The sequence below is a fragment of the Tenrec ecaudatus genome, chromosome 14, assembly GCF_050624435.1.
Source record: "Tenrec ecaudatus isolate mTenEca1 chromosome 14, mTenEca1.hap1, whole genome shotgun sequence".
Classification (NCBI taxonomy): domain Eukaryota; kingdom Metazoa; phylum Chordata; class Mammalia; order Afrosoricida; family Tenrecidae; genus Tenrec; species Tenrec ecaudatus.
In genome coordinates, this window is record NC_134543.1 from 73,615,264 (window position 1) to 73,640,547 (window position 25,284).

The 25,284-nt window shown below is 34.4% G+C and overlaps 1 protein-coding gene across 5 annotated transcripts in view; it reads right to left on the minus strand.

Moving 5' to 3' along the window:
* Positions 1-694: 694 nt before the first annotated feature.
* ARHGAP5 (Rho GTPase activating protein 5) overlaps positions 695-25,284 on the minus strand; it is a 68,252-nt gene continuing 43,662 nt past the window's right edge. For 4 of the 5 annotated variants that reach the window (XM_075531767.1, XM_075531768.1, XM_075531769.1 and 1 more), the window contains exons 3-7: positions 21,998-22,145; positions 12,181-12,258; positions 8,117-8,248; positions 7,649-7,754; positions 697-4,186 (exon numbers count right to left, since the gene is read on the minus strand). In XM_075531767.1, coding sequence (XP_075387882.1) covers positions 3,859-4,186; positions 7,649-7,754; positions 8,117-8,248; positions 12,181-12,258; positions 21,998-22,145 — 792 coding nt within the window. In that variant the 3' untranslated portion in view covers positions 697-3,858. Of the gene's footprint in view, positions 4,187-7,648; positions 7,755-8,116; positions 8,249-12,180; positions 12,259-21,997; positions 22,146-25,284 lie in introns of all 5 variants that reach the window. The other variant, XM_075531770.1, reaches the window with a different exon arrangement.

The following is a 25,284-nucleotide window of genomic DNA, read 5'->3' on the forward strand; positions in this document are numbered from 1 at the left end:
TATGGAACTTGGATAAGATCTAATGAGTAACGTTGGCGTATGACATGACATTAAAAGTTTGTATGGTCTTTTCAATTATATATAAATGCTACCCTAAGACATTATATGAATGGTAGTCCCTTTCCCTTAAAAATTTTATTCTGATATTTAACCTGAGAAGGTTGCTGAGAACTTCAAGAATTCAAATACAAATTAAAAAAATTAAATATATCCATTAGGCAAAAATTCTTACACTGAAACCGGCAAACCGACCTCACAAAATCCCAATGACGTGACACGATACAGTCAGTTTGGCTTTGTAATCGCAATCCATAGACAAAAATGTTACAGTCTACATAAGCAGCTTCACTCCAAACCTAAGAGGCTTCAAAATACTTCCAGAGGTTCAAGACCATCCTAGACACAGCTCAAATTTCAGATTAGGATTAGCAGTTGAGTTTTAGAAATATGTGCTTCATTATCATTTTCAAGATCATTCTCTAATTTTCATCTGTATATACCCAGAATTAATTTTGGACTTCCTTTCATTGTATAGTAAAAGCTCAAGAATATCTAATTAGATTTCTTTCTTATTGATACAAATTCTCATTTTTCATATTTTACTGGAGAAATTTGCTGATTTTTACCAATGTAATGGTAAAAACAGAGGCAACTAAAACTTAAAATTATACAGCTTCTTAATATTTTATTCACAGCATCTTTATACAGAATAAGCTTCACTGATATTTAGTTCACTGCAGCATCCTGTAGGTGAAGCACAAACTTACATTAATTGCAAACAAAGAAACAAAGCACTTTTTACTTTTTAAAATTATATATATTTATATCCAGTTGACAAATAGCATCACATTACTGTATAAAAAACTAAAAATCACCATGGAAGCTAAGGCCTACATTCTTATTCCAATTGTTCCCTTTTGTTTATATCTAGAGATCTTAGAAATTAAATTCCAGTACCTCAAAGAGCTCTACAGTATTTACATACAGTATGGAAAATAAAAGCTGCTTTTCAGCTGAGTTAGATTGCCATTACCTACAGTATTTACATCGTAAATGTTAAAATAATCAAAATAGGAACTAACAAATACCATTTAAAAACAAAGACATATTGTGCCTGAAATTTTGTTCTTAAATTGTATGTCCTAATATGTCTGTTGGATATAGTCACTTTCAATAAATCTACTGAAAGCTTGAAAGAGTACCACTACGCTTCTTTATATTGTGAATCTAGTACTGTTAAATCCAATATTGTAAAATTACAAGCACTGAACCTTAAATGAAACAATGGCAACATGTGTAGATGGCATTTATTTAGAGATGAAAAGTGTAATGCCTTAAGTGTTTTCCCATTAAGTATGAGACTACCTAATATTCTTTCAGTCCTTTAAGAAGTCTCATATATGGTATGTCCTCAGAGAATAAAAACTTTCCTGTACTTAATCAGAAAAAAATTTAATTATATTATTCTACTCTTAGAATCGTTATTTCTAATACTTAAAAATTTACCTAAACCCTTGGCAGGAACAAACACAATTCAGTGTAACAGACTGAGCTTTAAAACCATATTTTAATTTTCATCAACTGTAATCTACTGGTTAACTGCACCAAATGTAGACTGTATAAGTGACTCACTATGAAGTGCATCAAATCAATGATAGAATGAACAGAAAAATAAAGTACTGGGGTAGTTGGTAAGGTAGTTAATGTGGAAAATGATAAATGCTAGCTATAACACATAAATGGTACTACAGAAGTTAACATAGTATAAAAGAGAATAGCTTAAATAAACTGGATTCACATATTACAATAGCTAAGTTATGACAGAATGAACTGACATGAACAGTTCTGAAAATTTTTTTTTCCAGCTACTTCCAATAGAAACAGTCAGGCTTTCTTCCTGTACATAGTTTGATGCTTTGTCTATATCATATATAGTAGAAAAATAAATTCTTTAGCAACCTAGAAACAGTTTATAAAACTCTTAAAGTTTAATTTTCTTTGCCAGACATGCCAATGTTAAACTGACAGCTATAAATTAAAGCTATATAGACAATAGGTATAAGTAATATTGAACAAGTTAAGAATACTACATTTACCGGATTTTTAAAAAAAATTACTGTACTTTCTTAATTCCTGTGTGCTTTGCAATAGGAATAAAAGGGACTTTGTTTTCTTAGAAAAGATAATAACATATAAGAGTATAACACAAATAAGATAATTTATAATATACATGTACTTTAACAGCAGCCTGGTTCACTTTGATATTTTGATTCTGAAGTTTGAAGTAGAAGTATAATATTTAGAACGTAACAGTTGGGAAAGAGTATTTATTTCAAGAAAAACGTAGCAAATCAAATTCTTAGGAGAGCCTTGAATCTCAAGATTTACTATAATATACATAAAACAACCTTAAAACTGCATTATGAATGAAGGTTACTCCAACATTGATGAAAATCTTTTTCACTACATAAAATATAGAAACTAAACCATTCTTTTTCCTTTTCAGAAAAAAAAAAAAAGGGAGGTGGGAGGGAGAGCCTGGTTTGATTATGAAAATTTTTTAAATGAAATCAAAACAATTTACCTATATCATCTATTTTGAAAACTTTCCCCATAACTTAGTGTTCTGGCTGCATCTTCACTAACAAATGGTTTAACTCCCAAAGCAGCAATTGTTTAGAACAAATATGGTGCAAAAACCATCGATTTTAGTACAACATATCACAGGAAAAAAAAGGATGACTACAAGTTTGTAATTTTATATATACACACACTCCAAAGAGGCTGTCAGTACCCAAAGTATTTTTATTGCTATATTAGCAATGGATTTTTGGATATCTTTTTAAGGGCCACATAAAAATAGATTCAAGGAACAGATTAAATCAAAGTCCTAGATTAAAATGTTTGGTTTAAAGAATTTTCTACAACAAATTTCATGGTTATGTATGAAAAGTTATATAACCTTTTATGAAAATGTCATGAACTATTTTCTACACTATACTAAATGTATTCCCCAAGAGGGAAAAAATTAAAATATCTAAAATATATTAGATTAAGATTACAAGACCATCAAAGATCTTTTGAACATGCATCTGTTTACAGAATTAACAGTATACAAAATGTCTGCTTCCTTGTGGATCATAAAGAAATGACTTTGTGACAGCTATCTTTGCACAACATTATCAATTCACTTTAACCACAAGTATGTCCTTGGCATGTGTGTACAAGAAATACGCTCATTTACCCCTCATCAAATAATCCACAGGTTTAGGTAGAAGTAAAGATGAATGTGCAGAAATATAAAGTATGTCAAGTATATATATTTTTCTTTCTTCCAAATAACATCCCAAGCAAGGCATAAGTAGCCTGAAATTATAAAATACATAACTGGGCTTTTATAGTAATCTATACAGACTGCTAGAATGTAAATTAAATAGCCCAAATTAGCACATCAAATAACAAAATCAGCCATAATGCAGGGTGAAAAGCATTAATATTTCATATATTTGAATTTTTTAAGTCATTTAATTTCTATAGAAAAATTTTATTCACAATATAATGTGACAGAAATTGCCACAGGAATGATATATTGATTGTAGTAAGGTTGCATGCAGCAGCAGCTTTGTATTTTATAGCTATTTTTGTTTATAAAAATTAAACCTCTCCAGTCATGCTTATCACATGGTCTTATCTGTAATGTTAATGAATAAGGAATATCACAGAGTTTAAAAAGAAAATGTCTCATTATTTTTGAATGTTAATTATCAGTACGAAACAAAGTATACTACTAAACCCTGAAACATGCATGTCTAGATTTGCTTTTTGTCCAATTTCAGGTTTTCTGCAATTATTTCCTAGTTAAATAATACCAAGAGGATCCGCCTGTAATTGTGGTTGTATCAGTTGAGGTTGCAATGGTGGTGGTAACTGAAGTGGTACCATTGATTCTACCAACTGTCCTGGGTTTGAAGGGGGCGGAGGAGCCACAGTGTTTGCAGTTTCTACAATTTCTCCATTGTAAAAGAAAAACTGACATTGTTGAATGAATGTTTCAACAACAGATTGATGGATCTTAGTGGTAGACAGAAATTCTCTATTTTCAAAATCAGGTCTCATCAAGGTTGGCCAAAAACAGATGGATAAGTTGTCTGCTGTCATTAGGTTGATTTTATTTTGCTGACTAACCCTGGAAATTAAAGGAAGAAACACTTAGACATTGATAAAACCCACTATAATTACAAAATCATGGAGATGGATATCATTATTTAGCTTTACATTTTAATCTCACATTTCTTCTCATGTATCAAACTACATTTTAAGAAGCAGTACAAATCTATTCCTAGAATTATCAAAGCTAGTCTTTCAAAAAAGCGGCGTCTTATGGTTTTACAAAGGGCTTCAAAAAGGTCATGGAAAATCGAATTAAAAGATAATGGACATTTCACATGAAACTTTGTTGTTAAATTTTAAAGCATTCCCAGGTAGAAACACAGTACTAATAAGATAGCCTTAAGTTTTGACCATTTTGAAATACCACCAAAAGACTTGATTAAAATGAGAATACACAATTATCTTTCATTAGCTTACGAAAAATTACATTATCACATCCAACCAGAATGTTCACGTTTCAAAAAACAACTAGTTGCCAACGTCCCCATAACGATCTTTTTAACACGATCTTGAATGTAACAAATGACACTTGCATGATAATATTCAGTTCAATGATTTAAATGCAACTAATGTATACCTAATCATACATTATAAACTTGTTTGCAGATGGCAAATCTTAGATAACTCAAAACTGTTAAACTAGGATGCACCTTAGGAATTTCAGCCTATCCCCTCATTTTCACATATTAAAAAGCAAGCCCACAAGGATGCAGGGTAGCAGGTAAATCTTATCATTTAGATTTTAAAAATAACTTTAATCTAAAGCAAAGGATCTGCCCTTCTCCCCACCTAAAAACAAAAGCTGCAAGTCTCAGCTTTAAAATATGGTATAATAATATTTGTGAAGAGCTTAAATTAAAATACTTTGAGTAACACCAACTTTTTGTAAAAATGTGGTAAAATAGTTAATCACGGCGATCTACAAGCAGATGCTTGAATAAACACATAGGCTGAACAGGCATGTGAGGGCGAGTGGGAATGTAGTGTATCTACCCACCTACCTATCCATCCATCTACCTTTTTACCTTTGAGGTAAATATACCCATGAATATGGTGGAGCATATTAGGACAGGGTTTTGAAAAAGTCTTAGACAGAACAACACTTTGAGGAAATAAGTCACTGGACCTGGAGGATCAGGACCTTAGTCTTGGTAGACACCACAGCGAATTGGCATGACACCGTTCATAAAGGCGGTATTTTACATTCTTCTTTTTGTGTGACAAGTGGGGTCTTAAAACTCTTGAGTAGCCATCTAAGGTGAAAATATTGGTTTCTGCTTGTTCAGAGGAAAAAAAAATATATGTATGGAGAACACTTAGTTCAATAACTATTGACCTCAAGAACTAGATGGTGTCTTGCTTCTATACGAATTGGAACAGGCTGGATGGCACCTGATAAAAACAATAAAAGAGCAACTCCACCAGAGTAGCTTTCTGTTCTTTGCAATTTACGCAACACTCTATATATTTATTAATGATTAAGTTCCTATGCTAGTATGTAGACTCCATGAAATGGATAAAGTTTTCCCCCCGTGGTGTCCAAGCACTTGGAGGTATTACATTCCTCCTACAGTACAGTCAAGCAATCCTTAAAACTTTTTAAGTCTGATCATGTTATTCCTCTGCTCCTCAGAGTAACAGACAATATATAACATGCAATGTTGCTTTCATTCAAAGTCTTCCTTTAAAAAAAAAGCTTAATTCAACAGTGTACTTTAGTGACACTTGGGATTGACAGTAAAAGTTCAATGATTGTCAGTAAAGTCAGTCAACATATCACCCTCTGAGAGCATTTCAAGTAGTTCAGTTGTGTGTGATCGGCTACCGATCTTCCCTTTTTATCTCATCTCTTTATTCTGCTCATCTTTACTCGCCTACAACTACACCGGCCTACATTCCTCAATGTGTCAAATATACTTGTGTCTGTCTCGTATACTTTACAACAAAGTCTAACAAATGCTCTGGGAACCACAAAAATATGTGTTGTCGAGTCAATTAAGACTAATAGCGAACATATAAGACAGAGGAAAACCATAGGATTTCTAAGGTTGTGCAGCGGGTAAGTTCACTCAGCTGGTAAGCATAAAGGTGATGATGGCTTGAACCAAATGGATACTCTTTGGGTGAAAAAGTGGCAGTTTGCCTCTGTAACATGTACAAGTCTTAGAAACCTGTTAAGGCAATTCTACTTTGTCCTCTATACTCCCTGGGCTAGCACCCATTTGACATCAATGAAAACCTTTACATACACACACTGCTACATCTGTCTCTTGTACAGTGATTGATGCCTCAGAACTACCACAGTCGAGCTCTTAACCACTGAGCCATGGTGGCTGCCTTTCTGGAACACTAAGCCAAACAAACAAAAAACTATCCCTAGATTGTGCATTGTGTGTATTAACTCTACAGCACCTTGTGCACATTATGTAAGGAAAAAACAAACCACAGATCACTTGCACAGTACTGTAGTTTTCAAAAATAATTAAATTTCACAAATTACACCAAAATATATGAATACAGTTTTGGTTTTTGTTGTAAGAGCAGACTTTTAAGGAGGAATTATAAAACATGTAAGATTTTACAGTATTTTGATAGCAAAAATCAAACTTAAACATCAACAATCTCTTTAAGAGGTACCAAATTAACATGATTAGGATTAGCAACTCAACAGTGTTAATGAAAAACAAACATGAAAAAACTTCCGTTCATTAAAATGTCATCAAGAAATGTTATAAGTAGACTTCTGAGGGGAGGAAAAAAGCCGTACATATTAATAATCCTATTTAACCCTGACAAAAAAAGAGCCTGGTAGCACGGTGGGTAAGTGCTCAAGTTTTAGCCAAAAGTTTTGCTGATCTTCAGGGGTAAAAATGTGTGGTGTTCTGTGCTTGTCAAACTTACAGTCTTAGAAGACCTAAGGGGTAGTTCTACTCTGTCCTACAGGACCACAAGAAGTTGAAATCAACTTAATAACAATGGGGTTAGCCTTTTGGCTTTGTCCTGAGAACAACTTTATGGGGTGTCAGTCTTATTTTATCGTTAAGAACATCAAGACAAAGTAATCAGGTTTAAGGGGAGTATAGTTGTAGGAAAAAAGTATGTCAAGATCAACACAATTAAGACCACCGAGGCAATAGGTTAATTAGAAATAAGTTTTTGATTAGATTTCCCTATGTGGAATGCCCCAAATAAACAAAACATACAAAGGCAACACAGTGACACCGAAAGCAAATCAACCTTCAAATTTTTCACTTATTGTGACTTCAAACAAAATTTTTCCAAGTCTCGATTTTCTCAATTATAAATAAGTTGGTAAAGTTAATTATGTCTTTTTAAACTTAAAATTATCCTTTACCCTTTTAAATAAGATTCTTCTATTAAAAATCTAAGCTAAAAAAAATACTGTTTAATTTATAAAATTAAACACTTGGAAAAGTGTAGTGAGTTTTATCTATAAAATACAACAAAATAAAATTACCTGTTTAGATGTGTTATTACATATCTGAACACATCATAGTTTACAGGATGGAATTTCTTAACAATTTCTTTCAATGCATGAAGACGCTCTGTTTTGTCCAAGATTTCTGGAAAATTAATGTGTTGGGAATTAGTATGGTATGTTTAATTTAAATAATATTTGATAATGGTTTCTGAGACAATCAAGAATATATTTGAACCATATTAGGAAGGTTAATAATTCTCAAACTCTAGAATCATATAAAACACCTGGAAAACCAGTTAAAACTCAATATTCTCAGAAGCTGCCCCCAAGGGATTCTAATTTTACTTAGATTTAAAGGAAAAGGTTTTTAAAAACACAGTTTTAGCAAGTTGAATTTTACTAGCTATGTAATCTGGCGCATGACTGATTTCAACACTTTAAACATCCTTATCAAAGCAGTGCTGCTAATATACCCCTTTTAAAAAAGGGGAGATTTATACTTACTTGCTGCTTCCAACAGCTCTGGATGAAGAGAATATGGAATTAAAGGATCTGGCAGATCTGCAAAAAATGCTTTAAGAGCTCCAGCTACAGCATTTACTGTTACTTCCATTGAAACTAGGTCGATATTATGATCTATAAAACAAAATTAAAATGTTAATCAACAATGTATTTGATAAACTTTATATTTATAATAGGATGTCTAAACTAAATTGGTCTTTTCATTGAAATCCTTTCTTTAAAGAAATTCTCGCCCCATTGTTTTAATGTACATTTGCACCTGACAACCCCACAAATATCTATTAAGCTATACAGATCATAGATGAGCGAACAAAAATAAGAATTGTTCTCTGTTATAAGCAAAAAGCTTGTATTAAAGAACTTCTAACGTTTAGTAATATCTATTTTCTCTTGTTTACATAAAAGCATTTAGACAAGCCCATAAAGGCAAGAGGGATTTTACATAAAAATTCTTATTTGACTCTTTCATGTCTATACTTAATTTTTTAAGAATAAGAAATACTTAAATAGCTGGTACCCAATAAACATTTTAATACAGGGCCCTAAAACTCCATTCAGCATTATTTCATTGTTTTTTATAGTTATTCTGATCATTAAGAGATCGTTAGAGATGCTGTAATTGAGTTTTAAAGATATTAAGTAGCCTGGGGTACGAAGGCCAAAGGAGGCACAACCAAGAAATAAACCCAGAAAGTCTAATTCAAGAGATGCTGGCATTAACAAGGTCCGTATGTGGTACAAATGGTTTGGTCTCAGCTGATAAGTGTAACACCCCACGCATCAATCTTTTTGCTCTGGCAACAAATGCAATTGCTTCATTTTACTATTTAGTTTTAAATATTAAAGTAGACTTTCATATTCATTAGCCACTTTCTTCTGATGTAAATTGCTTAACCTATCATTCAACCAAAACAAAAACCTACTGTCATCAAGTCACTTCCAATTCATAAAGACACTACATAGGGCTTCTGAGGCTATACAATCTTAACAAAGGCAGGCTCATCTTTCTCTCATGGAATGGCTGGTGAGTTTGAACCAACAACTCTACTGTTTGCAGTTCAACGCTTACCCAAGAGGGTCAACAGGAATCCTTTAAGTTAGCATAGGTAATCCATATTCTCCCCCAAATAATTTGTCACTTTCTCTTATGGAATTTCTGCTTTTTAAACAGCAGTTTACTATCTTAATTCATGCTGGCAAGGTTTCATGTCAAATTTAGATCTTTTGCTATTCCAAGATTACAAAACCTCTGATCACTATTTAAAAATTTGAGCTCATATTAAAGTAAAAACTATAAAAACAGCAAAGACTTAATATAGAAAATGATTGGCTAACTAGGTAACTGCATTTATACATACAATTTTAATATAACGTTCATAATATATTTATATACACAAGAGATTACAAAAAAGCTTATGGAAAATCCATTTTGATAAAAGTATGCATGGATTTCAGATTTTCTTGTACCAAAATAAACTTGCACTGACTATAACATGTTACAATAGGGTCTAGTTTTAAGCATCAAGAAGCATTAAGGTATCATTTTGAAAAAGCAAGGTGAACTGTATTAAAATTGAAGGACCAAGGATCAAACTCGGTGTGAAGCATGGGTGGAATGGTGAAATCATTGTGCTTTACAAAATTTTATGGAGACAATGACTCAAAGAAACCAGATAAACAACTTGATTTAAGAAGGATGAGACAAAAGGATGAAACCTGCAGAAATATCGGTTTGAGAGGAAACACTCTTGTGTGTCCCTAATTAAAGAGGAACTAACGATTAATATCAGAAATGACAGCTGACATTATAGACACATCTCAATTGGCTCAGCTTACACAACTTTGAAAAATTAAAGTTGAGAAAACTTTCTGCTCTCTGGACACAACTGCGCCTAGATTACCTGCAGACAAGATCAGAGCTTTCTACAGAAACTTTAAACAAGTTGGATCAAGATTCGGCTGCATTTCTTGCAAGGAATATAACAGGATATGAAACATGGCTTGACCAGTACGATCTTAAGACAAAAAAATGGCTACCAAGAAGTGAAGTAGCCCAGTCTACAGAGAATGGGCTAGTCAAGAGCAAAGGTCACACAACAGAGCATGCTAGGATACGCAAGGCATTTTGTTTATGGATTTCCTGGCAAGCCAAAGAATGACACTATTTGCTAACAGTGTTTTGAGAAAGTCTGACAAAGCTTTAGCAGAGAATGTTCTGGACAGCATCACTGGAGAGCTCCACAGATTGATAATGCTCCTGCTTATTTCTCTCATCAAATGTAGTGATTTTTTTTTAAATGGGAGATCATTAGATATCTACTTTACAACCCTGATTTGGCTCCTTCTAACTTCCCTTTATTTTCCTAATCTTAAAAATCGTTAAAAGTGCATTTTCCCTTAATAACGTAAAAAAGACTACTTAAATGGCTAAAATCCCAGGGAATTCAATTCTATAATGATGGACTAAATCGTTCACATTATTATTTACAACAGCATTTTGACCAAAACAGGGCTTGCACTGCGATAAAGTTTGTATTTTTTTTTACTATCTCCTGAATTCCATTTTCCACATATATTTTTTTCAAGTCCATAATTTTGAAAAACAACTTGAACAAGTGTTTAACATACTTGATAATATAAAGTTGCCGGCCCATCATCATACTGCTTTTCTAATTTTTATGGTAGGGATTCAGTAACTGTCAGTTTAATTGCAAGACAGCTTCTGAGGTAAAGACATGAATTATATATAGGAGGAGACAGAGTGAAGACAAATGTGCAATAAAATAATCACTTACTTCAAAATACATTGTTTTCAACTATTCCCTATAGTCTCAGGATAAGACTTAACTTCTCAATCATTTCTAAAACAAAATCTAGCCCACTCTCTGGACGTTATTTGAATACCTAGATTTTCTTTTTAGTACCTCAATTCCTTATTTACTAGCTCTTCTGATTTTATACCTACATTAAAAACTACAGTATTATAGTTTCTTGATCAAATTGCTTCCTTTTACGAGCATCACTTTTTTCCCTTCCATTGCAAGAGCAATTTCATAGCACTTATTTCTACTTGATACTACCTATACTTCTTATAATTTCTTTGACCCGGGATTACTAACATCTTACGAACAGACAGTTTCCATTTGTCCTTTAAACAGGGCTTTCAACTGATACGAACTGGTTTAATTATGCCTGGCAAGGCAAAACAAACAGATCTGAACTTTCAAAATTTGAAGATTCAGCAAATAACTGGAATCAGAAAATTATGAGTCAAAGACCTGGAATGGTATGGTGAGTTCTTTCAGAATCCTGGTGTAGGAGATTGAATTATTGACAGGACTGTGGAGAGGCACAATATTCAAAGTACTGCAGTGAGTCCTCAGCTTTAGGAGTGGCAGTGCTCTCTTGGTTTAAAATCCATCTTTCTGTTTATGTAAACTTGCCCTCATTGTGAAACAATCAAACCAATCCCTACTTGCACAAAAAATTTAAACACAATCAACTTCACTTGCTTGTGTGTACAGCTTTTAAATCATTTGACCCTTTTCCTGGACTACAGTAAACCTAAATAAGCTCTGGATGTACTTGTTTTGACCAACCTACAATGACATAGTCAAAACCAGACCTGTTTAAATCCCAAGACTGCAGGTTCTCAACTCCTTAATACCAAACAACTCTATAGTATGGACTTGTCCTTAGAGTGTACTTAAGTTATTTAGTTCCTTGACAGTACTATTTGTTTAATTAATAATTCTGGAATAGTGGGTTACATGTTGGACTATTCACCAAAAGGTCAGTAATTTGAACCCAGCAAGCATACTATAGGAGAAGGAAGACGCTTTCTGCTACAATGGAAAACCACAGCGACAGTTCTACTCTGTCCTAAAGGTTTGCTTGATGGATATCTTGGGTTTTTGGTTTTTTTTAGGAAAATCTTACATGTCAATTGTTTTTGTTCCTTACATTCCTAGGGAGATTTTAAAATTACAATAAATCTTCCCCTTCAAGAAATTCCAAAAAGGAAAACAATAAAACAATCATTTTACCTTGATCAAACTGCTTTTGAATATTGTCTTGATCAGTTTTGTTTCCGCTAACACGGTAGAGTCCTTCAGTACATAACCCTAAGGAAAAAAATAAATGCTTTTATATACAAATCTGTATCTACAACGAGGAATATACTTAAACTAAATACAACTACGTACAACTTCGTAAGTTATAACAATGTGTTGGTAATATATGTTTAAGAATGAATTAACTTTTGATCATTTCATTTTAAAATAAGTTCTTAATGGACTTTTAATTTTAAACCATATAAGAGATCCTGTCTCATACAAGATAAATACATTTATTTCTATGCATTCCTCCCACACTACATATAGCTAAGACCTCTGAATGTAACACGTAAAAACAAAATTAAGAAAGTGAGAAGGTTAACTACTTAAGGGCTTCTGGGACTTAACACTACAGTGCGTTCCTTGGGGTTCCTATTTGCCTGCTATGCAGTCCTGTACTTCACACAGAGAAGTATGTAAGTGGTCAGGCAGATGCAATCAAGAGAAACCAGGTCTTTCCAGAGAGAGGACTGAAAAAGGTACAGGTCAGCAAGACAAAAAACCAGGAGGAGAGGAAGAAGCACCATGATTGCCATTCAATAATAGTCTTTTCTAATCAAATACCACTGGAGTCCTGGTGATATAGTGGTTATTGTTTGGACTGCGATTCTCATCGTTGACTGTTCAAAATCAGTCTATCAATAGGAGAAAGACTAAACTTTCTATTTCTGTGAAGAGCTACAATCCTGGAAACCCACAGGGGTCACTATGAGTCAGCTCTGACTCGATGACAGTGATTTTTGACTTTTTTGGGAGTCAAACACCATGGAATGTTTAATTATCCCATCAGGAAAGGTTAAGTGGAAAACTAGGCTTTTACCATGATCCCAGAGTAACAAAGAACCCACTCTTGCTCCTTCCTCAGAATATTACCAGAGGATAAGTGAAGCTCGAACTTGCACTATCACCCTGAATTAAGAGGCACCCTACCCTTCTACTTCAGAGGTCAATGAAGGCTGATTGGACTTCTACTTCTACCTTGGCAGTAAGAAGGCACATGACATAATCTTATATGTCCCAAAGAATCCCACAAGAAAGCTTACTCACTATAGTTGAGTTCATTCTAATTGTGACCTCTATGAAATGACCAAAAAAAAGCTACTGGAGCTAAACAATGCAGTCAGAAAAATGTCATGATACAAAATTAATACACAGAAAACAGATGGGAGTTTTATATAACACTAGTACTAAATAACCTAAAAATGAAATTAGAAACCAGTTGCATTCACAACAACATAAATAAGAGGGCTTCAAGTTGATGGGGGCAGGGTGGATTCTATTACCAAATATGCTCCTATATAAGCAGAGTTTTCCAGCACATTTTAAATGCAGTTTTTGTGGTAAAATTAGGTGATATTATGGTCGGCTTATACTCAAGTATATATGAAATCTTTTAATTCCATTTCCCATGGAACTTTATGAACCCTTCTGATATAGACCAAGAGTGAAAATGAGAGTCCAGAAATAAACTCATACAGTTATGGTTGACTGACTTTTGACTGAGGTGCCAAAATCATTAAACAGGGGGAAAGATGGTATCTTTAATAACTACATCATATAATCAACTCAAAATGAATCAAACTTGTATGAACTAAAACTATTAAAACACACCTAAGAAAATGCAAGGTTAAATCTTCCTGACCTTGGATATAGCATTGTATTTTTAGGGGAAAAACAAAAAAAACAACAACCCAGAAATACAAACAACAAAACCCCAAATAATTTAAGCTTTTATCAAATTGAACCCAAATGGTCAATAAATATGTGAAAAGAGGCTCAGCACCACCAGTCTTTAGAGCAAAAGAAATCAAAACCACAAGGAGACATTACTCCACACTTATATTAGTATAGTCTCAAAACAATGAAAATAACAAACACTGGCAATGATATAGAAAAACTAGAACTCAAAATACCTCAGAAGTGGGAATGTAAACTGACGCACCTGTTATGGAAAACAATCTGGCAGTTCCTCAGAAGCATTTACACAGATTCACCATATCATCTGGCAATTTCACTCATAAACATATACTCAAAAAAGTGAAACCAGGTACTTTACATGAATGCTCATTGCAGCACCATTCACATAAAGGAGGAAATAGTTCTAATGTTCAACAGAGGAATAAACAAACACAATGTGGTACAAGTGTGAACTGGATTATACCATAGCCATAAAAAGCAATGTTCTAGTAACATGCTACAAGGATGAACTTCAAAAAAACATCATATTCAGTGATAGAGCTAGATGTTTAAAAAATAGCATCTACTGTATAATTCCATTTATAAGAAGTATTCAGAATAGGTAAATCTCTCTATATAGATAGAAAGTAGGTTGATAGTAGGCAAGGGCTAAAGATTTGGGGGAACAATGCTTAACACTTAATGATTGGCTACTTCAAGCCAAAATTAACCTGTGCAGCCAGCTATTTTTCTGCAAATGAATTTACAATTAAAACAACTAAATAAACTCCAATGGACTTTACGTATAAATTGTGTTATTTTAATTAGTGTTCTCTATTTTTATCTATAGGTTCTAGTATCTATTGCAATGGCTACATAGAACTTGAAGACAAAATTCATGATTAATTAGGTAAATGAATAAGCTGTAATGCTCCGGGTAGCTGTTTATCAGGATATGTTACAAAGTTCTTTCAGGTCTGCTAATAAATGCCAAAAGCAATATATCACTCCAGTATAAACCTAATGTTACTCAGCTGAAGCTCCATGGGTCAACAAACCCAGCAACTTGGATTAAGTGTCTGATGGCAACCCACTCCAAAAGCCAGCTTCCTGCAAAAAAGGATTTTGCTTTATTTGCTGTAGGATGGGAGGTCCATCACTGCTTAATGTTCCAGTTTCTGGTTCTGCTGTTGCTCCTCCCATGTTAGAGCTGTCTTCTGAATCCAAGAGGTTCACTGCACAGGGATCTCAGGTCCAGACAACATACTCCACTCCTGGCTCTTCCTGGTAATGAGATCCCTCCTTCCTCCTGCTTTTCCAAAGGCTCAATTTATACACAGCAAGATGTGCCACCCCAGGAAATTCTGTTCACAATTACAGGTAAATCATAACAGAATCTTTCCCTAATTTTTTACGGGACCCATGCATGAAAAGGTTATTTGGTGGGAGTTAAAGAGAAGATTTGGCTAAAAGTCACATTAAATAACCCACTGCCCCTGAATACATCAGTGCTAAAAGAAAACTTATTACATATACTAATTTTGTTTCAGGTACAGTATACTGTATAGTATTTACCTAAGTGCAATGATACACTTAAGGTTCCGTGCTGCACTCAATTGAATTATCAGTTACCCATTCTCTAGATATTTTTAGTAGGAAATGTTTATCTTTCTTGCCCTTTTGGGGGTTGTGGTGTGGAGGTAGGGAGCTATAGTTGCAGTTAAAGGCAATTTATAAAGCACAATTATCAAAAAGGCTATTTTCTGAGAACAGTTAGTTCTTATGATGTGGTTCTGGTTCAATATACAAAGAAATCACCCAATCTATGAGCACATACCAAAATGTGGAGAAGATTTCAGAAGGTGGCTGGCTATCAGAAAGAATAGCTTCTGGGATCTTAAAGGCTCTTCTTAAAACAAGCAGCTAAGTGAAGTGACAACTAAGTTCACATAAGAGAAGCACAGCAGCCTGGGTGATCCAAGAATTATAAGTAATAAAACCCAAGACTAAAGGAGGGAACAATATTGGAACTTAAATGCTGACTAGTTTGCAGAACATTATTGATGACAGTGATAGCTCAAAAACATTTAAGAGTCCTCACATAGAATTAAGCTCCCATTGAGTTCTTTCTGTTAAACAGTTTTACTGGCATATAATCTATATATCATCAAGTCAATCACATCAAGAGTTGCAGAATAACCACAATTTTAGAACATTCTCTTTTTTTTTAGACTTAGTTATTAGCTACCCGTTTCAACTCAATCTCTCCAGACATATACCCAAGAAACCATTAGTCCAATTACCTTCTCTACAGATTACTTATTATTTCTAATAATTAACAGAAGATGTAGATAATCATACCCTCAGGCAGTCAGGCTTTCTGGAAGGACAAAGCATGATCATGGAGATTTATGAAAAAATTTAATAAAAATGGAAAACTGCATTGGTGGAAAAAGGCCAGAGTGTTGTTCCAAGGATTCTTTTTTTCCATCATGACCCTGGGAAACCTTAATTCCACCCACCCTCCAACCTTGATCTGCCCCTTCACTTTTTTTTGCAACTCTAACTCAAAGACCATTTAAAGGAACACGAGTCCTATCATGGTGTCAGAGTAAAAAAATTCTTTAGGAGAGTCTACAGCAGCAGTTCTCAACCTGTGAGTCGCGACCTCTGGGGGAGAGGTGTGGGAGTGTTGAACGACCCTTTCACAGGAGTGGCCTGACTCTTAACTGAAGCAAAATTACAGTTAAGAAGTAGCAATGAAAATAATTTTATGGTTGGAGGGTCACCACAATCTGAGGAAGTGTATTAAAGTGTCACAGCATTAGGAAGGTTGAGAACCACTGGTCTAGATAGAGCAGGGTCCTCAAACATTTTAAACAGGGGCCAGTTCACTGTCCCTCAAACCCATTGGAGGTCCAGACTACAGTTAAAAAAAAAAAAACTATGAACAAATTCCTACGCACAATGCACATACCTTATTTTGAATTAAAAAAAAAACCAAACTGGACAAAAACACCTGGCGGGTGGGATAATGTCCTCAGCAGGCCGCATGTGGCCCGTGGGCCATAGTTTGAGGACCCCTTCTCTAGGGAGATGAAAACACTGCCTGTTCAGAACTATTTATAGGCTTGGTAAGAAGACAACTTGGTATTTTTGTTTAATAAAAGCTTATTTTTTACCAAGACTTTTGTACTTATCTTCATATTAAGTGAACCCGTTTATATGAAATTATAAAATAGGCAAAAAATATAGTGACAGAAGGCAAATTATTGGTTGTCAAAGGCTGTGAGGATATGAGATTAACTGAAAAGATAGCCAGAAGGAACTTTTTGAGGGTTATGCCCTACATCATGACAGAGGTGGTATTAACATGATCACAGACTCATCAAAACTCTTAAAATTGGTGTGCTTTAAATATAGGTGTATGTATGCATACACAGAAAGATCTATTTGTATGTTTAAGTATAGATATGTGTATGCAGGTACATATAAAGGGGCTTCAAAAAGTTCATTTGACTTTTTCATGGAATATTTATAAAGGTGCCTTGGATATTTATTCAAACTCACTGTCGTCAAGTTGATTCCTGTGTGTCAATTCCTATAGTGGTCTTATGAGACAGAATAGAACTACCCATTTCACTTTCTGAGACTTTAAATCTTTTTGGAAGCAGAGAGCCTTATCTTTTCCCTGTGGACCCTCAGCAGGTTTAAAACTGATGACCTTGTGGTTAGCTCAATGCATAACCCACTAGGCCATCAGGGCTCCTTAATATATTCACAGAAGACACAATTATAATTCTCCGACACACACCTTGTGAGATCAGTTTCCTATGTGTGAAAGTTTCAGACCTTAGTTTCAAGGGACAATTCAGTCAACTGGAATAATATAGTTCACAAAGTTCATGTTCTGCATTCTAGCGAGGTTATGTACTGTATGTATCAGCTGAGACACTTAATTTTACCGCACAAACTGCATTAAAAATGTGTTGGAAAACTCGGCTTATACACGAGTATATATGGTGGGTAGTCTCTTAAAGAGTTTTAAGCAGCCATTTGAAGATATAGCTGTTGATCTCTATTCACTAAGAGCAAAAGAGGAAGGACACCAAAGCCTCAAAGAAACCACTCTAGGGGCTAACAGCCTACAGGAGGCATGTCTTATCTAACCAAGGTCAGAACAAGAAGATAGTGATCAGCATCACAACAGATGGTGCTAAATAAAATGAAAGAAAAATATATGAACAAAGTTCAAATTCTTAAGAAAGGTCAGACTTACTGGACCAAAGGACTCCCTGGGATTATTGCAGAGATACTCCTGCAATCTAAAACTCAAACTATACTATAGATATCACCTGAAGTACAGTGCTCTACTAAAAACCCATCCAAATGAGACAGGTCAACATTTATACCATAGTAAAGATGGGAAGGTAAGTGAGTAGGAAAATCACAGCACTGGAAATGGAACTGGAACACATTCAAGAGATTGTTGACATACGACGGAATACCCCCAAAATCCTGGAATTGTGCTGGGCGGCGCAGAGCTTTTGTAGTATGCATTTTTACTGCTAGGCAACTATTCAGCGATTCACTGTAAGTTAGTGGACTCAGTGGTATCTCCTGAGAAGGTTCTCTGGTCACAGTGATTTTTTTTGGTAAAAGTAGTCTCACTTGAACTTCATTTTTGTGATGGCAGATTTAAAACCACAGTGTGTGGCTACGAAATACTTTTTCCTCCTTGGGGAAAAATGCTGCAGAAAATGTTGTGCACTACTTACAAGGACAGCACAATGGGAAAAACTTGAGTGTATGAGTGGTTTTCTCGTTTGAAAAAAAAAATGAAATGTGGATTTATGACAAACCTCCTTCTGGATGTCTGACGACTTTTCAGACAAAAATGTTGACTTGTACATGTGGAGATTGTTCCACCAGGTCAGACTGTTAATCAAGCTTTCTATTTAGAGGTTCTGAGAAGATAGAGTAAAAGTATGCGACAAAAAGGACTGATTTGTGGCAGACAGAGGAATGGTTGTCACCACAACAATGTACCTGCTCACACAACCATTTCAGTCCATCAGATTTTTTTAGAAAAACAGCATGCCTCTCTTGTCCCATACACCTTACTCACCTGACCTCGCTCCATGCGACTTCCTTTTGTTTCTGAATGAAGAGGGACATAAAAGGGCAGCGATTTCAAGATGTAGAACAAGTGAAGAAAAAAAGGAAGGAGGTGCTGTCAGCCATCCAAACAGATGAGTTTGCAAGAATGAAATAGCATATTTGACAAATGTATTAAGTGTAATGGAGAGAGTACTTTGAAGGTGATAATGTGGTTTTGTAAAAAAATTTAAATACATAGCTTAGGAGGTTGGGAGGGGGGCTTCCTTTTTGGGGGGTATCACCTCATATTGTGGAAAAGGTAATTCTCATTAAACAACTTACATAAAAATTATCAAAGTATATCTTCATTTACTCTGTAAAATTTCACCAAAACCAGAAAAATTATTTAAAAAATTAACAATTACCCTAATATTTTCTTCAAGGTTGTACAAATTTAGTCTTATAAACAAGGGGACTGATTATATATAATAACAAAATTACCAATCATTTATACATCACAGAAATCTATAATCATGTAAAATTTAAAAACAACAGGTATATGCCACAAGTTTACATTACTTTAAGTTCTGTTATAAATATTAGTGCTATATGTCATATTGAGCGTTCTAAGCTGAATTTTAAAAAACAAAACAAACAAAAATATCACTGTCATCAAATCAATTCTAACTCAGTGATTTTATAGGGTAGAGTAGAAGTGCCCCTTTGGGTTTTCAGGACTAAATGTTTAGAACAGCCAGACAAACCTCATCTTTCTTCCTCAGAGTAGCTGGTGGGCTTGAACTACAAAACCTTGTGGCTATTAGCTAAACTCAGAGTTCACCATACCACCAAGAATCCTTAAGGAATTCTGAATTTTAGCTAAATAAAATAAAATATACTAGATTAAAAAAAACAGGTTAATCTTAATATAACTTCTTGTGGTCTTATAATATACCTCAATATACTTCTATAAATGCACTTATATTTCCTACCAATTGACCTAAACGAATTCAACTTCCAATTAAGAATTGGACTAAATTTAATTTTACCAAATCAAAGTAGTATAAAATATTCACAAAGTATTTTTTATTATAAAAAGCCAATTTATTAGTTTCTAATAATTTGATTTAAAAATTTTATATCACTTTATTTTAAAATTGCCCAGTTGTTATCATTAAGGCATAAAATATTATGAGAAAAAAAAGAAGTCTTTAAACCCAAAGCAGAAAGCTACTATTATAAGAATCTTTATGTTTCTATCTTAAAAGGTGAATAGAGATAGGAATTTGCCTACTACATACTTTTCAAATACTTGCTGAAGGGAAAAAAAGATTAAGGAGTTATACAAATGTAGGCTCTATAAATTAGTACTGATTATCTAGAAGGGTGTAGTAGTTACATAATTCCGTGTCAACTAGAAGGTGTAAAAGTGTAGGGGTGGAGTCTAGTCTATCAATCAGGTCACAGACTGATGGTGCCTCCTTGTGGGTGTGGCCTCCCCTTTCCTCTCTGCCTTTACCTTCCTGTTGGTAAAACACACCAATCTGCACCAGCCCTGGGATGCTTCCACTACCACTGGATCCAGAAGCCTGTGATCTTCCTGTATTCTTCTGCATCATTGCTTGTGACTGTGAGTCTGCAGAGAGACTTATGGACTAGTTTCAGACTTATGGACTTGAGTTAGACTGGGCTGGGGTGTTTTCCTGATATACAATTATTTCTTGCTATAACGCTCTTTCTTACCCATATGATTGTCATTGGATTTGTTTTTCTAGTCAAGCCAGCGTAACACAAAGAGCGACCACTTGTCAGTCTGTTATAGTGTGATGGCCTCAAAATGGCTGCAAAAAGGGGGTCATCCATAACATCAACTATGACGGTTGAAGACCAGGCAATGTTTCAATGTGGGTGCTAAGAGAACTGACTTTGACAGTATCTAACAACAAAATCTTAAAGTAGAGAAATATATATTTTAACTATAATACTTGTGTCTAACAGTGTTTCTCTATATTCCACTTCCTTATTTTAACTGGATTAAAAGAACTACTGAAAATTAGCATTTTTAACATTAACAGCTTATTAAACATAAAACTTTTCTGAAAATTAGACCAAAGGATAATGATGAGCATGGCTTGCTAGAAAAGAACGTGGACAACTTAATGTTTCCTTATGAATAGAATCATGTATTATAAAACAAGTTTAAGACAAATAATGCAAAAACTGAATTAGGTCATATTTCCAAACTATTAAAATTTGTGGTCCAATCACTAAAATCTCAAGCTTAACCGCTGTGTTCATGGAAAATGTACTTAACACTCTTAAACCTTTTGTCACCATTCTCCACCTTTGGCTGGGCCAACCCTCAGATAGTAGTTTCCATTGGATAAAATAAACAGAAGAGCAAGTTTTCAAAATAGTGAGGACATCTATAATACTCCTTAAAAATACAACTAAAATCCTATAAAAAGTATTCAAACCAGTACTACATAATAGTCACATCACAAATAGAACAAGAAACTTTCTTACAGCTGTAAATATCAATATAAAGTTTAAAGGAAAAATTGTGTAATAAGTAGTATTGTTTGGACTTAAAAAACACTGAAAATGTTCTTATTATCAATTCAAACCACAACTACAGCTTGAATAAAAAACTTACTTTCGGTCGAGTTGTTTTCAATGCAGAATAAGTTTAACATTTTAGTATTTAAACCTACTCATTTATTAAATTCAATTAGAAGTCTAACAAAGCAGTATTGGCCAACATCAAAATTTATTTCAATTATTAGCTAGTTACAGAGTTAACACTACAATATTTAATCTAGCCATAAGAATAAACTTCTTCTAAAATTTTAGCTTTAACAGATTAAACTGTCATTTGTGAAATTCTCAAGTTTCACAAATTTGAGAAGTTGTCAATGTAGCAAATGTGTTATCTTAAATAAAATTTCTTGTATCAAAGCTTTCATCTTACCTGTGTCTTCAATGAATTCCACACATTTTTCAACAAATAGTGGTATAGGCTTCTCAGCTGTAACCAGATCCTGAAGAGGCATTCCAAAATAATTACTTTCCCAATTTCTACGTGTTGGTGGATTGAAATTCTTAGTTTTCTTTTTCTGCTATAAGAAAACATATTCAAATTGATTATGATCAATTTACTTCAGAACAGTATTAGTCCTCAGCAATACAATATAAATATTAGACTAAAAAACATTTAAAAGTCACATCCAACTTAACTGGCCATCAATACAGGATTTATTAAATAAATTATGGCACAACCAGAAACAAAAAAAATAAACAAAAAATGGATTCTAGTCATAGAAAAAAAGTTCCCCTTGGAAAAATAACAGAAAGGCTGTATCGAAAAGCACAGAATTCAATGCTAACGAAGGGCAAACTAGGACTCCATGATGACTAATTCCAGTTTTGTGGTTTATTTGGTCTTTGGGAATAAGGTCTAAGTTTTTATGCATATCTGTTTTTATAAAAAGACAGGATTATACAATAAAGCTACATTACTATTCCATGAAATATAGTCCCATGATTTGTCCTTTACCTACCTACCTCACCCCACACCATTTTCTTCATATCTACTGAGTCGCCCTTGAATAGTCAGCTAATTTCCCTAAGTAATGTACAAAACATTTTCCCAACAGTAGAAACAAAATGAAGAATTTCCCATTTAATATCAATCTAACATCAGAGAGAAAACGGCTTCTCAATCAGACAAAATGACAAGTAAAAAATAATTAAGGACGTTTTCTCCTGGAAGTTATTCCTTGATAAAATTTTGATTCAATCTCTTTAGAGTTTAAGAAGTATTTCCATAGATGGTTTTAGAGTGTACCCCACTCCCAGTTGACAATTTCTACAATATAGGAAATGAGGAAATTTTCAGAAATTCAGAAGACTTTAGAGGATTTTATTAATAACCTTGCTTCCTTTTTCATTCTAATTTTATTTATGAACTTATTTTCTCTGACCTAAATATATTACACACCTACTTGTACTTTAAGGATCATTACTAGCTTACAAACAGGACAAAAAAGTTCTTTTAACCAAGTGTGTGATGAGGAAGGAATCAGAGAGGCCAGGGCTCTCAATGGTTTTTTTTTCCCAATCCTTATCTTAGTTAATGTTTATCATTCTTTTTTGAGTCTCCTCTTTTGATTTACTACTAAATGTTTTCTTTCAAGTCTACAAATACCTTGAGGAAGCTAATTAAATTTCTTGTTCATTTTAATTTCATACTTTCACATTGCACTCTGACAAAGCTCAAAAAATTCATCTTTTAAGTACTAATATATTATTACTCTCCAAGACTACACATTACAAGTAACACTACTGGGAGTCTGGAATATTGTCAACAGGGTGTCTTGGAGTGTTTGATCAGTTACAAGACCTAATGAAAACAAGTGGGATGGATCTTTTCTTAACTATACATCTACTAATACCAGCACCAACCACCACAACCATAGTGTTGTACTGAACACTATATATAAGTAGAAATAAAGCTACAACAGAGCTGAGATAACACAGTACCTCAATCTTCTTTTTCAGAGAGAATAAGGTATTTTCTAGTCTGCCAACTATGATTGGCCCTATTTATTTGTGAAAACTGAGGCTAGGATGGTTAAAAAAAATTTTTTTTGAGGGAAACCATACAGTGGCCAAAACAGATGCATTCTCAATTTAATGACACTGCTTTGTGATGAACTGGTTTGGTTTTATAAATTTTTTTTATTGGGGGCTCACACAACTCTTATCTCAATCCAAAGATCCATCCATTGTGTCAAGCACATTTGTTGCCATCATCATTCTCAAAACATTTTCTTTCTACTTGAGCCCTTGGCATCAGCTACCTTTCCCCACCCCCTCGAAGCCTTGATAATTTTATAATTATTATTTTTTCATGTCTTACACTGTCCAATGTCTCCCTTTATCCACTTTTCTGTTGTCCGTCCCCTAGGGAGGGAGTTATATGTAGATCATTGTAATTGGTTCTCCCTTTCTTGCCTACCTTCCCCTTATCCTCCTGGTATGGCTACTCTCAATATTGGTCCTGAGGGGTTCATCTGTCCTGGATTCCATGCGGTTCCAGTTTCTATCTGTACCAGTGTACATCCTCTGGTCTAGTGAGATTTGTAATGTAGAACTGGGATCATGATAGTCGGGGGAAGGAAGCATTAAAGAACTAGAGGAAAGTTGTTATGTCTCATTGGTGTTACACTGTACCCTGACTGGCTTGTCTCCTCCCCGTGACCCTTCTGTAAGGAGTTGTCCAGTTTCCTACAGATGGGCTTTGGATCTCCACTCCTCACTCCTCCTCATTCACAATGACAAGATTTTTTGTTCTTTGATGCCTTACACCTGATCACACAAGCTGGTGTGCTTCTTCCATGTGGGCTTTGTTGCTTCTTGGTCGCTTGATTATCTTCAAGTCTGTAAGACTCCAAATGCATATCTTTTGATAAATGGGTCCCATCAGCTTTCTTCACATTTGCTTATGCACCCACTTTGCCTTCAGCAAATGTGTCAGGAAAGAGAGCATCAAGGAATCCCAGGTTAATGGAACAAAGTTTTCTTGCATTGATGGAGTACAATGGATTGCTTTTATAGGATCTTTCTCAACATCTTGCAAGTCCCACTGAATGATTGGGTGGCACTATGCAAATATGGTGCCCACCAAAGGGATAGACACATCTAATAACTGGGAAATGCAATAATCATGCAAAGAAGGTACATGGAACCCTACTGATGGGATTGGTTAGTTTTGCCATCCCATTAGGCTTAAAAGAACACAAGAACACAGTGAGAAACAGTAGTCCAGCAATAACAAGAGCAATAGAGGCCTGAGACAGCTGGCAATAGGGTTTGTCAACTCATGGAGCTCAGAGATGTAACATGCCTTAGAAGAACACTAGCAGGTCCAGCAGAAGAGAACCAGAAGCTATTCTGATCAAAAACTGTATCTTGAGTTTTTCTTATTACTTTATAGTTACTTCTGATTCTGTGTTATATGTGCCCTGTTACTTCCCTAATAAACCATCTAACTGTGAGTATAGTTTGAGAATTCTGTTAAGGCCTTGCACCAAGCTACACATTACAGAAGTCAAAGACAGAAGGCAGAGTACAGAGAGGAAGAGGATAATGTGATGATGGAATGAATGGTAAGTTTGAAAAAGTTGGATATTTGGGACATCTTTTAACTTCTGCTCATGGGAAACAGTTTTGTGCTGATCCTTAGAAAAGAAATTA